This window comes from Nothoprocta perdicaria, unplaced genomic scaffold (genome assembly GCF_003342845.1).
Source record: "Nothoprocta perdicaria isolate Ctin4 unplaced genomic scaffold, notPer1 scaffold_99, whole genome shotgun sequence".
NCBI classification, from domain to species: Eukaryota; Metazoa; Chordata; class Aves; order Tinamiformes; family Tinamidae; genus Nothoprocta; species Nothoprocta perdicaria.
In genome coordinates, this window is record NW_020456298.1 from 872,459 (window position 1) to 890,709 (window position 18,251).

At 45.7% G+C, this 18,251-nt stretch overlaps 1 protein-coding gene across 6 annotated transcripts; it reads left to right on the plus strand.

The window, feature by feature from the left end:
* The first annotated feature begins 5,900 nt into the window (after nt 1-5,900).
* AGT (angiotensinogen) lies at nt 5,901-15,652 on the plus strand. Of its 6 annotated transcripts, XM_026053368.1 has the most exons (7): nt 5,901-6,049; nt 7,965-8,150; nt 9,818-10,637; nt 13,319-13,583; nt 14,227-14,371; nt 15,214-15,336; nt 15,374-15,652. In XM_026053368.1, exons 3-7 carry the CDS (start codon nt 9,842-9,844, stop codon nt 15,380-15,382), a joined length of 1,338 nt encoding a protein of 445 aa, XP_025909153.1. In that variant the 5' UTR covers nt 5,901-6,049; nt 7,965-8,150; nt 9,818-9,841; the 3' UTR covers nt 15,383-15,652. The 6 variants fall into 6 exon arrangements, with proteins under 6 accessions (XP_025909153.1, XP_025909148.1, XP_025909151.1 ...); XM_026053363.1 differs by having other exon boundaries at nt 7,940-8,150; nt 15,214-15,645; XM_026053366.1 differs by having other exon boundaries at nt 9,815-10,637; nt 15,214-15,645.
* Nucleotides 15,653-18,251: the final 2,599 nt, after the last annotated feature.

An 18,251-nucleotide genomic window follows, 5' to 3' on the forward strand; every position in this document is an offset into this window, starting at 1 on the left:
TGTGTGTGTGTGTGTGTGTGTGTGTGTGTTTTGTGTGTGTGTTTTGTGTGTGTGTGTGTGCAGCTCCCTTTCCACCCAGCGTTGCCTGCCAGGCTCCTCGGCCCTTCCGTGCACCCAAAGAGAACCACGAAACGCACCTTGCCAGGCGCTGCGTGCGTCAGTCATCACACCCCTCTCTGCGATGCAGGCGGAAATATCATTATTAGACAGTTAGCTTAATGCTTTACCAAGACAAACAGGAGCAGTTTTCAGAGCCTTTATTGCAAGCTTTTGTCARAATAATGTGCACACTGCTGCGTTCATTCATTTATCTGGGGAAGCGATAATTTTACAAACATAAGGGTGCTTTTAAGAATATTTTATTATTATTGCTATTATTATTTAGACTGTGAAACACTGAGCGGCAGTGTGGAGGGAACAGCCAAACTGCAGCCTGCCTTCAAACCCCAAATCAGAGGGGTACTCACTGAGCTTTTGGGGGAGCTTATGGTTTTCAGAGGCTTTCGTTAGTTTGTGCTTCAGCATCCTGTCCAGGAGCAGGAGACAATTTTAATTCTAAGAATAATGAATATCCTGGGCTGAAATTATTATTCTTTAGCTTTATCTCTCAAGCAGAAAGCCATAATTTCATTTCATGCCTTTATGCTTAAGATTGAAAAGATAAAAAGTAAGCAATAAAAACCGTATTTTATCTTAAAGTAAGATAAAATAAAATGGACCCTAAACTGCACGAACRTTATTCATTTGCTTAAAAATATGTGACTAAAGCCAAAAGCACACAAATTCTGATGTGTAGGTACATTTTTTTGTTGTTATTTCCTTGGAAACTTCAAAAATTACAAGGTCTTTCCTATTTCCTATTTAAAAAAATACAATACTGATATAGATTAAAAATAAGTCTTGCCTTCTCTTGCTCTCAGGATTACTGGTTCAATAATGTAAAGCGAAACAACATTTCCAAGTGTTACTGGGGCTATAGCCACAAATGCTGGAGTTGAACACCGCTCTTGCGGCGCATGCAGCTGAGATGCAGAGACCCTCCACATGGAGGCACCTTTGCCTAACAAGAGAGGGACAGAAGCCACAGAAATCCATATAGTTCTGCAGTGCGCTGGATCAGCTCTTGGCTTTAAAGTGTTTTCCTTCTTTTGCAGACTTCAGATGCCCAAACAGGAGCCATCGGCATTCCCATGGGAGTTTGATTCCCACTTTATTCAGAACTCCTGGAACTGGTCCTGGAAGAGCTGTGTTACTCCCTGTGAAAGCCACATTTTTGTGTTGGGTCTCTGAAACTGTCTCTTTTTTGTTGCAGGGATTATGTGTGCAAGAGTGAAAAAGGTTTCTGCCAGCCCAAGATAGGCACAGTATTGCCCCTGCTGCTGGCTGCGGGCATGGGAGCTGCCTTGAGAAGCTGAAGCTTCTCAGATTGGAGGACTTCTCCTTCTTCACCCATTCTCCCAGAGAGGGAGCCCATCCCATTCTCACTGACGAGTGAGCTGCAAGCCTCACACACATAAAGCTGTGCCTCAAGGGATGCAGGGTGAAAGGGGAAGCCTCCCCGGTACTCTTCTCAGAGGAACACCAAAAAGCTGCAAAATAGGAGTCCTACTTCTTGCCCTCAGAGGAAGTGGCTGTAGGCAGAGGAAGAGGGATGGAAATGGCTAGAGAGAGGATAAGGAAAAGATGAAGAGGATCCTGCACTTGCCAAGGACATAGGGATACCCCCGCTTCCAAAGCATCCTTCCAGGGCTCTGCTTTTACTTGAACTTTATTATAGCCTTTTCCAGACTAGAAGATCACAACTACTGTGTATGGTGCCCTGGGAAAAACTTGGCTCAGGACCAAAATACGTGRGGAGAGTTTCAAAATCCCAGTAGAGCGAGCCAAATTTAGCCTCTCCAGGTCTCACTTAGATGATCCACAGTGAGCAAATTTTCACTGAGCATAATGTAGCAATCTTCTGGTGTTCAAAGGAGTTGGATGTTGGCTGGTGGAGCCTTCTGGAATTAAATATGTGGCCTGTGGTGGACGGWGGTCACCAGGCTGCTGATCCCATATGTCTTGGGTGACCAACTTGAAGATTCAGTTGGGAAATGCTGAGAAAGTGCAAAATGCCTCCCCGGTGCGAAGACATTCAAAAGAATATCACAAAAATCTATCAGTTCTCATARCAAAGCCTGCTGCTGCTTTAACCCAGAGCCACAGCAGTCTCGGCTCCCCTGCCTTGCAGCTCTCAGGAAAGACTCATCTGTGGTATTCACACGGGGACAAGAATCAAGAAACCTGTTTGGGTCTGTTTTCTCCTKTTGAGCAGACTCACTCTGTCCTGGTTACTTGCCCTGCAAGCTCCTCAGGTAGGAGTTGCCTCTTACCCTGCACATGTACCATACCTGCCTCAGTGAAGGACCCAAAAATCTATTACAGTGTGTCCTTATAACTGCTACACTCCCTAAAGTATACAAGTAAATGTGCAGTCATGCACTGCGCATGGATGATGATTAAAAAGCTATTAAAATTGCATTTTCCATTGGGAGAAGGGGGAAAAAAAAGGGTTTATAAAATTTTAAAGAAATCTGCACATACTCAGGCTGTGCAAACAGAAGTCTTACCAAACCAACATAATTATAAGCTGGAACAAAGTAAGATAGTGTTCATATAAGCTCATTTGCTTAATAAATCATTAGATGCTCTCCATAGATAGGCTATGACCAACACAAAGACCTCTCTCCGGGGAAAAATATTCACAGAGAAGCTTGCCATGCTCTGCACTGGCAGCACTCCTGCTTGCCCCATCCAGACCAGACCAAAGCCAGTAGATGATTGCCCAGCGAGATACGGCCCAAATGTGCCTTCATGTGCTTGGGAAGGCTCTCCCTCAGTCTGCTGAATTAACTCTAACTTATTTAGAAGTCACCAGTGCTCCTTGTGCTACYGCAGCTTGTTCTTGTCTGTTTGACATGTTTAGCAGGACTGAGCCTGTGATGGCACCAAGTCTTATATGAAAGGGGTTATGTTGACTAAAGTCTCTACCGGCTACTGCGAATCAAAGGAAAAGGGAACAAGAGCAGCAACAAGAAACAAGAGAGATGGTATTGCCCCTGCCATGTGTTCTCCCTGCCGCTCTCTTCCTCACAGGGAAGGCTGACAGCCAGGCTAGGACCAGCATGGTCCATGTGACAGACCATCCACCACAAAGTTGGAGCCGATACTTCCAGGAGTGCTGGCGTGGCGGCACCTCTGATGTGGTCTCTGCTTGAAAGGGCCTTTCTGTCCACAAGCCAGGCCTCACAGTGCCGTAAGCAGAGTTATTTGGGTGCCAAGCCATGTTTCTATGAAAGGAGTCCAACCTCTGGCCTCCATCCACCCTGCTGCCCACGGGAGAGCCAGCACAGCCTATGTGGTGCCAGAGGCCAGGGAARGCGGAATGCTGACTGCACTCCTTCCCGACATCCTTGGATTGCCTCCGCGAGGAGCAGCACATGGCTGTGTTTTCCGAGACCCGGGAGCGGAGCCCGGGCACACACCAGAGTCAGTCCCCAGSCAGCGCTCGGCTCGCCAAGCTTGGGGGCAGCACGAGGGCTGAGCCGAGCATGGGGCAGAGGCACCTCCAGCCTGGTGGCAAGGGGCTGCCTATGTCATGTAAATCCACTCCAGAGGAAAACTCCAAGGGAAAACCTGGCTTTGCCTTGGTTTCACTCTGCAAATTTGGCCCCAGGGTTAGCCCGGGTGCATGTGGTCCTTGRGGTTTGTAGCTGCTCCCTTAGAAATTTTACTGGCACTCCTTATCGTGAGAACCTGCTGCAGAAGCGGAGGTACCCGATAATCTTTATCTTTCATCATTTGTACTTTGAATGTTATTATTTRAAAGCTTTTTTGCAATCCTCTTTACACAAAAATTGGGCAAGAACTGATTACATCCCTCCTGTTCACCAGCTACTTTTAGGGAAAAGCCTTTCTAGCCAACAAGGGCAGAAGTTGGGTGTACAGAGAAAACAGAAGAAAAAATAAAAAACACATACAAAGCTCTTCCTTATCAAAGTTACATTAAAACAGTTACAACGATTACTTTTCCCAGCCTTTCCCCACCAAAGGTAGCACAAGTAAACAAAAGAAAATCGAGCCCAGGGCAGCTTGCCACAATTTTCACAGGGAAAGAATAACCTAGTACTCTACTACAATCTACTTGACATATGAGCTCTGTATCTCCTCTTCCCAACTGACCTGCTCTGGAAGAAGTCACTGAGCACTTGGTGTGCTGCAGAAGTGAGAGCAGAGAACAAAAGTCCAGCAGTAGACGAAGAGACACGTTGCAGGCCCTGGCACCACAGTTTAGTACATGCATCTTGGGTAAAGGAGGAGAGAAACTGAAAGTGCTGATTAAGAGCCTACTCACAATTTTGGAAAGTTTTTCATTTTTTTCCCATTGTTCCTAGATGCACTGTGCAAAAGAGCACAGAACAGCATGTTAATGCACTGCTTAATGATTTCCTGGGTACTCACTGATGCTGTTATTATGAAAAAGCAGTGAGTAAGGACATCCTGCTTGCCTTCCTTGTCTTCCCACTCATTGTTTCATGGTTATATTTCCCATCCCAGTGGCCACTTTTCCAAAGTGAAGAGTCTGGGTGTGCTGGAGCTCTTGGCTGCTCTAGGACATTTTACGTGCATGTCTCTTGAGCACGCTGCCTTCTAGTTTCACGACCACCAGCCCTAGCTGCAAGCACTGCAAAGTGCCAAGCCCACACTTGTCAGGCCTCTCCTTTTGCATCCCTTTTCCCAGKACCTGCTTGTCCTCACCTTTGGGTGCTGTGTCTGGCATGTTGTCTTCTATGAGCAAATCAAAAGAGTAGGGCAACAGCTATGGATATTGATGGAAAATAACGGTTTACAATTATAAAATTAAATCCACAGGTTGTGTAAGTAAGTGGGCTGTTCGTGCCTACTTCTTCTTGAGGGTACTTTTGCCTTATAAAAAAGAAATCCTCAAATCCAGTAACTAGTGAGGCAGACTACTGTGTCTGTATTGGCCATGAGCAGGTTCATAATCTACTTTGATTAGAGGAGACAGTTCAACCCATCAAAAGTCTGTGTTGAGGTTTTAAGCATTGTCTGCAGACTGTATCAGTGAGTGAAGTAATTTATTATCATCCAGCCATAGCAATCGCCTCCTGAAACCCTTTTGGCAGAACTTCTCAASAGGCAAAAGCATCATCACTGTAATGTGTCTGACCTGTTTGAATTCAGATTGCAGACCAAAACTTGGGAAGATCAGGGAATTAACTGAATCAAGCAGAATAAAATATTTACTATTGTCTCTACATAATGTGCTGAATTTTATACCACCTTTCCCAGAACTATCTGGATCRATGAAGACACTTTCTGACAGTGCAGAGACACAGTGTTCAGCAGCAAGAGGAGAGCCTGCTTACCATCAACTGTTATTGAAGCTTGGACCGAATCAATTTTTTCCATTCAGGATCCAATTATTCACCACTAGCTCTGAGATTACTGTTCCTTTGGTAGGGTTAAGATTTGTGAAGCCTACTTGGCAGCATTTACATAAAGAAACACTAGCAGCAACAGCACCAAGAAACCCTCCCTGGGTACCCCTGACTCCCCATCTGTGCTTCAGGAGAGCAAGTCCCTCCGRCAAATGGATTTAACTTTGGTAGTGAGAGGTGACGAGGGAGGCCGGGAGGGAAGCAGCAACAGCAGAGCAGAGGAGATGGGGCTTTCAGACACTGTTGGTTCCCTCTGCRGAGAGGGAAGCTGCGCCATGAATACCAAAAAGGGAAAACAGAGCACTGTTTTGAAGGGAAATGAGGGCAGCACCAGGGGGTTGGGAGCTGGGGCACCACTTATGCAAGCGTGGATATAAAAGGGAAACCCAAACCATCCTGAAGTGTCCTGAGTGGGAGAGAAGACGAGCRCGAGCATCTCGCCTGAGAAGCAGGTTTGGGAGGTGTGTGTTTCGTTGTGCTGCTGTCGGTGGCTGGTGCAGGAGGCGAGCCCCGTGCGGGCCTGGGGCCCTGCCAGCGCAGCGATGCCGGTAGGCGCCGTCTTGCTCATAGCTCCTGCGGGCTTTTGGCTGCAAGGCATTTGGGCCCTGCTTTGCCTGGCTCGGTGGCTCTTGTCAGGGCTCCCTTTGGAGCACTGAATCCTCAACTGATGGCAGGGTGGAGGCTTTGGGCTTTTGGAAATTGAAGCTCTATCTTTAAGCACATGCCCATGTCTAAAACCATGGCAACCCAACTCTACTGGGAGGGAAGGGGGGAAATACAAAAACCTTGCTAAAAGAGTCCACGTGTAGTAATTAAAATGAAGCTTGTGCACCCTAGATTCAATACGGCTCAGTAGCAAAACACAAAACTACTGTAATTAAGTCATACTAGGATGAAATCTGTTCCTGGGTGTAGCAACGCACGTGCAGCCGGAGGGAACGCGCGTGGAAAGATAAGATACATAGATCTGATGCTGTTTCATGGGGGGATGTTAACWGAGCAAGCGCAGCGACCAGCGTGTTCAGCGTCCAAGGACGTGAACGTAAGCTGCAGTCAGAGCTCCTCGTTCACAGCCACATCCAGCCAGATATTCCCTGCGGCGTAAGGCAGGGGTGGCACAGCGGGAAGAGCGGCTCCGTGGCCGCCGCCTCGTGCTCCCAGCGCCGCCGCGCCGGCATTTCTTGCACACAGGGACTGGCAATGGGGCTGCAGGGCCCACAGTGCGGCCCGGTGCACGCTCAGCCTCGTGCGTTTCCAGGGAGAGACCTCGTTCTCGCTTTGCCGGGATGCATGGCAGGGATACTACAGGTCTTCTCCAGCCATCTGGAGACTGCACAAGTGCTTGGGGATTGCTCTGCTGCCAGATGCTTCTTGGATCGGGATGCTGAGGCAGGAAGAGGAGAAAATGCCTTTAATATTTCAAGATGTTTATTTAGGACTCATGTTCACGCTGGCAGGTCACATGGGCCCATACTCAGAACTGCTTTTATATCTTGTTACCACAAAAGTAATCAAGTTGGTTAAGTGGAAAGCAGGGCTGCAGACAGAAGTTTTCCATCTCTTGCAGTCACTGCAGCAGCTCAACCTGTGCCAGGCTGGGCACCACAGGAACAGCCATGCCCCAGTGGCCCCCCAAAACCCAGCCATGGTCATTGGTTTGGTCTTACTCCTGTTAGAACCAGGGGGTTTTAGCTACTAACTCTATTGAGGGCAGTAAGTGGGACCCACTTTAATACAAATGGCAGTCCCTGTTTGGTTTGCTGTGGGCTTTTTTTTTTTTTTGCTTAAATAGGAAGAAGTAGTGTGGAAAAACTGGAGGATCATTTCAAAAGCAGCAGAAATATCTCTGAAACCCACCCCTTGGGCATAATAATAACAGTTGGGGATCCTAGGATCTGAGAAAATGAGATTGAGATGGATAAATTCCCTGTTTATCTGGCTCAGGTGTCAGGATCTGGCAACCAAATCCATCCTGCTTTAATCCTTTCCTTTTCAATACATTTTGTTTTTAAGAGGTAAATAAACCCAACAACAACAGATTTTTGATCTTCTGAATAAGACAAGAGGGAAAGAAAAGCTAGAAAGTGAGAACTTAATCATTTTGCTTTGCGTGGGAGTACATATCCCATTTACTGATGGGTTCAGAAGTTGCGGGTCAGAGATTAGAAGCAATATATGCAAAAGAGAAAAATCTCATCTAATGGTATGATAAAATGCAAGTGCAAGGAAATATGCAATTTTTGATTCTGACTTAAAGTGGGCTGCGTTACTTTCCAGTACTAGAATCTTTTCTTTATGCATAATAAAGAGCCTGTGTCATTTTAGTAAATGTGTAACTGCAGACTCCCCAAACCTCCTGGGTCTGGTTAAAGGTCTTATATATTGATCTGTAGACTCTTCTGTGAATCCAGTGCTAAAGCACACTCAAATTTCACCAGGTCGTATCTGGCCTGATCCTTTCAGCCTCCCAGCTTGTTGTGCAAAGTGGCTTCATGCACTGACACTGGAGACATTCAGAAGGGGCCCTCCCTTTGGAAAGGGCATAAATCCACCTGCCATTGCAACGCAGTCCTCCCGGAGCAAAAAGGTGCTGACAGGAGCCTGCCCAGCGCCAGAGGTGGACATTCCAACACGGACGGAGGCTAGGAGGTGAGCTTATYGGTTTTGCTTCGAATGCCACCTTTTCAATTCAAGATGTCATGCTTTTGCGTAAGGCTGGCTCCTTTGTGGAATGCATGTTTGCTCTCCATAAATCTGGCTTAGCGTGAGTGCTGGCACTGAGGGCTGTGCCTCTTGCTGCTTCTRTTCCCGAGAAAGCAGTTAGCTGAGGCCCTGGCCCCAATGGGAAGGCCAGCGCCAGGCACCAGCTTTGGCCTAAATTTGCTGCTTGGGCAGGGGGCACAGAGCCTTTCCCACTGCTGTGGCGGGAAGAATTAAGGAGGGCTTCGGAGACACAGAATCACAATAGAGAAGAGCAGGGAGGGAAAGACAGTGCCTCCTGTTCCTGGCTTCTGTTTTCGTGAGCCTGGCCCAGTCTGGAGAACACAGAGGAGAGTGGCCRTGTGCTAGTGCATCGGCTAGTGGCTGAGTATGCAGAGGGAGTTGGAAGGACACGTCCTAAGATCATAGTGYACCTGGCTGCAAGCAGCACGTCCCCAGCTGTGGGACCCGGGTTGGGAGTGTGCTCTGTGCACTTGCTGCAATGAGGCAGAGAGAACGAGAGGAGGGGATGAGCAGCAGCAAGAGCCGCTGCTTACATGCTGATTTAGAGGATGGGATGGGAGTTAATGAGTAAGAGCAAACCTCAGGTGAAACACAAGACTGGAACTTGAGCTGTGCAGCAAGTCGTCTCCCAGGGTCCCGTGCAGAGCAAACGATTGAGATTTCAGCATACAGGTACTAGCTGGGAAGAAGTTCAGAYGTCTTGAGGGGCCATCAGACAATCCTGTTTTGCCACCAGTTCTGTTTTGCAAACAATCCTGTTTGTTAGACATGAGCATACTATCTGGCAATGCAGAGGTGCACATTGACATGTATATGTACTTGGCAAGGTATACTTCTCATTACCAAACATCTGCACATCTTGTGTTTTGTATTTGCAAGAAAGTGGTGGTACCACAAACCAGAGTATTATTAGTCATAAAACACTTAGAAACCCTTTAGTGAAATGAATATGGTTGTACATCAAAAATTGGGCTGGCAAGGCATCAGACCTTTAACACTGATTTTTTTTTTTTTTTGCCTAGAAACATCCATTTCAGTGATGCAGGAAGAATGAGTGCTTGTGTTGGCCTAGCTATTAAAACACAGCATGCTTTGTTAGTGCCAACAGTTATGCTGCCTAGGCATACAAAGCAGGATGGATCCATGGGTGGACTTTGTTTCCCAACCCACTTTCCACTTAAGAACTGGCAGGTCCCTCATGCCATCCGTGTGCCACCAAGACTTGGTATAGCAGTGCGCAGAGGTAGCTCTGGCTAGATCTTGGGAGCCACACAGCTGCATTATTATAGTGTTTTGTCAGAACTCATGCACTCTTGCAAGCCTAACTGGTCCAAGGAGATGACTATAATGTGTCCAGGTCCTGAATCTTTAGAGTACTCCCGTAGTTAATGCAGCTCAATCTCCACCTCCATTTTCCCATGTGCTGCTGCTGAAACTGGTGGCCATTTCACCATGGACTTCTCAGGAAGCAGGGGCAGACCAGCACTAAATACAGCAGTTCTCATCTTTGTGACTTCAACACAACACTACTACCATCCCAAAAGAAATATTTATAATAAGCTAATCAGTCTTCTTTCCTTTTCTTTAAGCAGACTCTGTGGAAGTGGATTTTCAACATGAAGCTTGCAGCAAATCTTCTCTGTTTGTTCACATGCCTCATAGCGGTGTCTTGTGACCGTGTTTATGTCCACCCCTTCAATTTGTTCTCTTTTAACGAGAGCACCTGCAAGGAGCTGGAGAACTTGGTCCAGGAGGGAAAGAAAACATTTGTCCCTGTCCCGATAGAGTCCCAAACCACAGCGGCCTATGAAGATGATCTGAATGACAAAGCCAAGCAGGAAACCATGAGCCTGGGAATTCACGGGAGGCAGAAACTGAGCTACCTGAAGAACTTAGTGTACGTCCTCGGTGCACGGTTTTACAGTGAGCCAGGGGAAGCGCAGAGGGGCCAAAACCGCCTCCTGTCCCCAACCAGTATCTACAGCACCTTGGTGTCCCTCTACCTAGGTGCGTCAAACCAGACAGCAACTGACTTGCAGGGTTTGCTGGGATTTGTCCCTCCCTCCGGAGACCCTAACTGCACCTCCAGAGTGGATGGCAACAACGTCCTTGCCACCCTGAGGACTATCGAAAGCTTCTTGGTCAAGAACAGGGATGAGGAGTTGCTCTTTTCCAAGACGCTCTACCTCTTCTCTGCTCCTGGGGTGCCTTTGTCCGAGTCCTTTGTGCATGAGCTGGTCCCCTCCGCTGACGCGCTTTACATCCGAGCCGTCGATTTCACCAACCCAGGTGAGGCAGCAAAGCAGATAAACGCCTTCGTGGAGGCCAAAAGTGAGGGCCGGAGCAAGCACTTACTGACGGACCTCGACCCAGCCAGCAGCCTGCAGCTTGCAGTGGACATTCACTTGGCAGGTGAGCAGCAGAAAGGGCTGCGTCTGGAGGCCTGGCTTCAGCAACCCAAAGCATGCTCAGGGGTCGCAGCTTTCTGGCAGCCTGCATGCCTGACTACGTGTCAGAAAACTTCCAGGGAGACGTAGGTGTCAAAGCAGGCAGCTGTTGTTAAAGGTGGAGCTCATTAAATGCTTGGAGCTTTCATTTCCCCCTTTGTAAAYTGGGGATCAGGTTTTCTTTGCCTTTAATGGGTGCTGTTGGCTGAAGATCCATCCTGCTTATAAGCTGGTGTGAGACCCCCCAGTGAAAGGTGCGAGTGCTGGGGGCAAGYGCCGCAGCTTTCTCTTCACCAGCATATAGGCAGGCACACAGACAGCACAGTAAAAGTATTTCATGTATTTTAACCTTGTACAGAGCTGCACAGCATCATGAGAGCAGACTTTTCCTTTAGCTGAACAATTTTTTCYGCTTGTTCTGTATTGGAAACTTGTTATTTTGTTAGAAGCACATGTTTGAAGGTCTGAGTCACTGGGTCAGCACTGTTTCCTCTGCTCTGCCTAGAGGATTCCCACTGAGATGCATTCTCCGTGTGTGGGCTGGAAAGAAGAAYGGCTCAAGAATGAATGAAATAGATAAACAGCTATTTTTTTTAATGAACACTGTAGATGGACTTCAGCATTTGCTTTGCTGTTTGGTTAGGGAGGGGCATCCATGAGAGGTGGTGGCTGAGTTTCCACATGYTACTCCTTTAACTCCAGGAAGGAAAAAAAATCAGTGCTCTGGAATACATTACATATGCACATAAGATATTATCAATAGCCATAGGATTAAAAAAAAAAAAAAAAAAGTATTACAATTGTCTTGCTGTTCTCTTGCACAGTCATATTTGCAAATTGAATGTAGCAAGGACTACATTTAGAAATCTAACRCTCATGAAATATTATTGCTATTAAAGAAGCAGACTTTCTTTTTTTGTTTTTAAATTGCAAAATAATTACAAATGAGCAAATGGAAATAGATGACATAGCAGAATCTTAATTCACTTTAGGTTGTTCTTTAAGCAGATAAAACCCTGAAAAACTCCAGTTTTAATCTGAAACATGGTGGGGTGCTTTTTGCCCTTTTTATTATTATTAGTTAAAAAGCCATGGTTTTCCACTAAAAGGAAAAATCTCATTAAGGTTGTCAGGCTGGCATAAAACCTATATTGCAGAATACGGAGTATGTTACCTGAAGCGCAGAGGCCCCAGGTTCCTTTCCTCTCCTCCTAAAACAGTGCTCCAAAGTATTCCTGTGCCTTCCCAGGCTCTCAGGCCGCCTCGTCACCCTGTCACTGACTGCTTCCATGGTTTTTATGTCCTTTATCTTTCTTTCCTCATTTTTTTTCCCGCTCTAATGCATTTGACAAAATGTTCCTAGCCCTATAGTGTCCGCCTCCTACTGCAAGCAGATTCAGAGAAATAACATTGCACCCGGTTCCTCTCTTTGCATCAGAGAGATGAGAAGAACATTATCGAGGGCAGACGCATCCAGATTTCCATGCGGCAAAAGGCAAAAGGCTGACGGGAGCCATTTCTCTCACCACAGCATTACTATTTTATGGCAGCTCACAACTGGCCCAATATTCATGAATTCAGTCCCACAGTCAATAGCAAAGCTTTGAAATTTTGCATAATCAGATCCATGTGCACTACAGCCAATAAATAATTTAAACAGTCCTGTTGCAGAAACAGTTTCATCTGCTTGGCTCGTTTGTTTGCCAAACTTGTGATTTTTTTCCCCCACTGGCGGTATTTAGCAAAACAACATAYAGCTGAACGGTGGCATTCCTGAGTATCATTCTTGTTTCAGAGAGCAGCCTTTCTGCATCCAAATAACCTTCCAGAGGCGATTACCTTCCTTGTCCTTTGACTCATCTCTTTCTGAAGAGCAACTTTTTCTTTAGTTTTCCTAATTCCTTTCCACCAAAGAGCACTTTCAAGGTCTCTGCCCTTCTCACTCATGGCAGTAGTTTCTTTAATGTCAGCAGGATTATCTGCCTAACTGGGTAGCAGCATTGGGCTGCACTGGGCAGACAAACAGGTGCAAAGCAGGCAGAAGCAGCAGGAGATGAGAGCAAGGCTTCCTTTATTTGTGAACTGGGTAAGAAATTTATCTTAAGCATTAGAAAGTCTTCAGACATGTCCTTTCAACCTCCTTGGCCCAATGGACCCCTCAGTTTTATGCTTGAAGTTTATCCCTTTGCTTTGGTCCTTAAGATGAGCAGGGCTCAGAAGAGAGCTTGCCACAGCAATCCTTGCATGAGGACATCCTTGTAGCAAGGGCTGCCCCTGTGGATGGGGGAAACCCAAACAGACCCTCCCTGCAGACCTACAAGGAAACCAGGAACCATTCGGTAGTGCTGGAGGAGACAGACAAGTGAGCAAGCAGAAACACCAGGTCTAGGAAAGGGCACAAGGCTGCTGCAAATAGAGCAGCTCTGCTCCAATGCTTGTTTGGCCCTTGTGCCAACCTCTACCTGACGCCATCGCAGGATACTTAAAAGGCAGGATATGTGTGTTTAAGGTAGCTAAACATGATTTTATGTCCTCAAACTTTGCCTAATGCCCAGTGTGTTGAACAAACCATATGTATCTGATGTGGACAGGGGAGGGAAAAGAAAGAAAGGAGAATCAGTTGCTACTTCTCCATCTGTTTTTCAGCCACTGTGAAGAAAGCCTCGCGGCTGAAAGAGCCCCACGAATTCTGGGTTGATGCGAACACCAAGGTCTTGGTGCCTGGGATGTCGGTGACGGGCACATTCAAGTACAAAACTGACACCAGCAAAAGCTTCGCGGCCATTGAGGTTCCTGTCAGCAAAGACGCTCTGCTCGTGCTGATGCAGCCCCTTGACGGCAACGCGCTGCACAAGATAGAAGCTGAGCTGCCGCTGCAGTTCTCTGCCTGGCTTCAGGATTTGTCCCCAAGGTACAGCTCAGCCACACAGCGGGCTCCTAGAGGAGTGAAGCAAGCAGGCTAGATGCAGGCCTGCCAGGTTCTTGCTCTCTGGCAACAGACGGGTCCTGCCCCAAGGAGAGCGTGAYGATGCCTCCCACAAAGCGCACGGAGAACCCAGGCATGCCCTARCACCAGCAGGGAAATTTCTACAGGCTTTCCCTTCCTCAGCCCAGCCCATGTTCAGATGCCCAAGGAAAGCTCTTGTAACTGTCTTCCAGCAACCCTGGCTAACTGTCTAGTCCCAGTCTCACATCCTTGTCGGTCCTTTCTTAGCACGTGGCAAYCCCTGATTCTGATGCTGACAGTTTCACTCCAGCAGAGCTTGCCTGCAGTAGGACCAGCATTTTATTTGCTGGGATTTCTGGGCAACAAGCAAGTATGTTTCTGCTGCTGACAACCGATCCTTTCGTACCCACAGGCAGACTTACCGGTGATTTCCCACACGGAAAGAGYGACGCAAAGTCCGCATGCACCTGGCAGCCGTCTCACTTCCCATCTAGAGCACCTCTTAGACTTTTCAAATGCACACTCAGCAGGAGTGACGCCCAGCCCAGCCACCACACTTTGGACCATGAATACTTACCCATTTCTCTCTCTTTCTCTCTCTCTTCAGACAAATTAAATTAACTTTACCAGAGTTAACAATAGAAGGCAACTCTGATCTTCAGGAACTGCTCAGAGATATGAAGCTGTCTGCACTGCTGGGGAAGGAAGCAGACCTCAGTAAAATAAGCGATGCTAATCTAACTGTTGGAAAGGTACAGTACTTGTGACTAACCTTTAGAAAAACTGCTCAATTTTAGTCTATTTAGCTGTATAAGTTTACCTAAATCCAAGCAGTAACAGCTGTATGGAACAATGTAAGACTTGCAAAATGGTTAAACAGGAGCAACCACTCTTTAGATTAACCTGCCAGCAGAAAGAGGTTTCCCTTAAACTCTCCAAATTTCATCCCCCCAGACAATGTAATTTGCAGTGCAGTCGTGGAGCCTGAGCTCTCTCTCATGAGGCGTGCCGGGTCCTGTGCAGAGAAGATGGCCTGGGTTACAAGCAGCTGCAGCAGAGCACACCACCACGCTGGATGGGGAAGGAGCGGGCGGGCAGGGTTTATTGGGCCGTTCAGGTAACACAAGATCGCGCTGGGCCTCTCCCCAGACTGCAAATACCCAGGTCAGGGCAGCACCCGCCTCACCTAAGACAAGCTTAAGCATCCAGCCACGGAAGCGATACAGGGAAACTTGAAGGAAGGGACTGTCTTTCACAAATAGAAGAAAAATTATCTACTAAAGCCGTGATTTCAGTGCCTTCTCATTGTTAGCTTTTAAAAGGTAGCCTACCTTGGAAGCTCTGACGGGGCTTTCAAGTGTGACATGATTCACACAGCCCACATGCACAAGCATTTGTGGAGCGTTTTCCTGTGTTCTGGAACAAGTCCCTCAAGGACTCCATAAAAACATCCACCAATTATATCTTTTGTGTGGTTACAGCTGAGGTAGGTCACTAGTTACTTCATGTGTATTTTCATTTAATTATACTTTCATCCATGACTTCATTATCGTGCCTTGATGACTACAGACTTACTCACACATTTGCCTTACAGGTAATAAATAAAGCCCTTTTCAAACTGAACAGTGATGGAGCACATCAACCAGAAGATCCTGCAACACAAAAGGAAGATGTGGTGTTTCTGGAAGTAACGCTGAACAAGCCATTCCTTGTAGCTGTCTTTGAGCAGAGGTCTAAAGCAATGCTTTTCTTAGGCAGAGTAACAAACCCACTGAGCAGGGTTTAAATGCAAGCAGTGAGAAGAGTGGGCAAGCGGGAAATAAATGATGGGGATTCCCACCTTCTTTCCCAACATCTTTGTGTTATATTCATCAGTACTCACGATCTTTGATCTTTTAAAGTACTTAAGCAGATACTGTTTGAAATACAGCTTCTTAAAAAGCTACAAAATACAAAATTGTCTGCAACGCTCCATCATTTCTCATGTGCTTCAAGTGAGATGACTTAAACTTTCCTCATCTGTCCTCATCTTCTTTCCCACTTTCTCTCCCTCTTTCTTTCTTTTTTTTTTTTAATAAGACATGAAGAACAAAACAGTAGTCATTAACACAATGACTTTAAAAAAATGAAGTTCTATGAAGGGCATGCAGCATTTTCTACAGAAGGTACAAAAAGATCTTTATTCCTTAGAAGGTCACCTTTGCTTTTTAGTTTGGTCAATTTTGCAGGAGCCCCCCGCTCCTTTTAAGCTACGGGGAAACTTTTACAGTTATCAAAGGCTTCTAGCTTGCTCAGCAACTTTTTCCTTTAAAATGCTGCCAGCAGCATGTACAGGCTTTACTTGCCCCCTGAGAAAAGATTTTGCCTTGGAACTAAAAGCACATTTGTAGAAAGTTTCTTCTTGCTGCAGCCTAAAGAGATAGGCCTATTAAACTCTACAGGAAAGCTAAAAATATTGCACAGAAGCACTAAGGAACAGCAATGGAAGCAATGGAGAAATTCCCATCCCACAAGAGAGATACATACATATATATATATATATATATATATAAAAAATATAAACAAGGCCTACTATTTAAACTCTTTCATTACTTCATAAGCATTTATTATAGCCTTGTGCTGAAAAAGAACATTACTGTGGAGAATCTAGAAATCCTTATCATGTGTTCTTAAAAAATAATAGGATCTGAGTTATCGGTATTAATGGCAGGTGTGCCACTGCCCAAGTGAAGAAGGTTTCCAGTATCCATTGCTACTCTTTGTCCTAAGTGTTTAAAAATTTAAACTGGAACAACAGATTATCAAACTGGGATTTAGACAAGGGATGGGAGTGAGCTTGGTCCTAGGAAAGCCTGCAGGGGCTTTACCTTTGATTTCTGTGGGACAAGGATTCCCTCCCACCTTGAGAGACTTGTGTTTAGTGATTATGGCACTCRGGCAGCAATTGCAAACCTTTCGGGCAGGGTGCCTCCTTGTCATCCAGCGGCCCAAATTTCTAACCTACTCAAAGTGGCTAACACCAGCCACCTCCTGTCAGTGGTACACATCCCTGACCCGTCCTTCCACCTCAACGGGAAAGAATGAGCAGCAAAACCCATGTGCCCGGGAAGACTAGGATTTCGAAGGCTGTGATGTAGCACCCATACCTTTATCTGATTATACTGAATGTATTCCAGATGCTCTAACATCTAACATTGTGCTTGTGTTATTCAGAAGCAGTTTAAACAGCGAATGTATAGAACAGGATAAATGCAAATAAAACTGCTTATGAATTACTTAAACTCAGCTGAGTTTATGTCCAGCTAGATTCCTTGTTCCAGCTTCTGAAATTTGCTTTAAGTCAAATTATTGTATAAAATGTGAATCTAAGTGGTACCTGTAAACCTGGACACTGAATGCTGTAACATGAGCCTTCTAAATAAAATAAATTCCTTCCACATTTAGAAAGGTAAATTTTCTAAAAGTCTCGGAAGGGAAGAAGAAGGCACAAGATCTGTATCACTTTGATCTCTGCTGCCACAGAAGAGTTCTGATGACTAGAAGAAAGTGGATGACAAGCAGAAGACATCTCTAGTAGAGCCCACTTAACGCTAGATCCTCTCTTCCCCACTGATCCATTTGTCGCTATTTGAAAATGGTAAAATATCTTTTACCACAAACAAGGTAAATTCACATCTGTTCTCCTTCAACAAAGGCATTGTACATTTTTCTTTATTAACATCTTATTCCAATGAAAGAAAATGAAATGCTATTCAAGTGAACAATGACAACAAAGACTAGGAAAGCTGACATAAAAACTGTGATGTAAATGCCTGCAGCGCCCATATGGGGGCTGTAATTGTGTATCACGCCACAAATGGACAGGTGCTAAACAAATTTTAAGAGGCAAATTCTGCCCTCCATTACTCAGACTGATTCTGAGAACTAGCGTAATTGCAGTGATAACGCTTCCCCCTCGTGCCCCTGCTTTTATAGAACCGAAGTGAGAAAAAGTTTGTAATCATCACCTATCCCCCTTGCTTCAAGCGTGGTGATCATGTAATTGCATCTTTTCAACTAAAACAGGGTAAATCTCCAACAGTGAGGAATAAAAACTTTATTACTGTGAAAGGTTTGCTGACTGCCGCTGCAGTGCCACTTAACAGCTTTGTGCTACCCACTCATTATTTAACTACTGAGAAGGGATGGATCATCTCCAGCTTCCATCTTTAAGGCCCAAGCTCTCTAAACACTTTAGAAGCATGAACTAGGCCTTGAATTCCATTGCTTTCCTTTTCTTTTTTGGAAGGGGAAAAAAATATATATGCATATACACATACACACACACACACACATATATATATTCTTTTATACTTATACACGATACATTCAGTTCTAATTTGGCAGAATACAGTGTGAAAGTAACAGCCAGTAAATTATATAAGGACATTAGAAAAGATTCCTGAAAAAAAGCACTTTTGGAGCCTTCCTTAGCATTTCTCAATGATGGGATCCAAGAATTGGTAAGATAAAAGCACTGAAAAGCTTAATGAGACCGAGCTAGATCTGCAAGTGAAAAAGCTGGTCACTGCAAAGCAGTAACACGGAAGAGGAGATTCCTATTACAGTGAGCAGTTTCTTTACTCCAGAAAA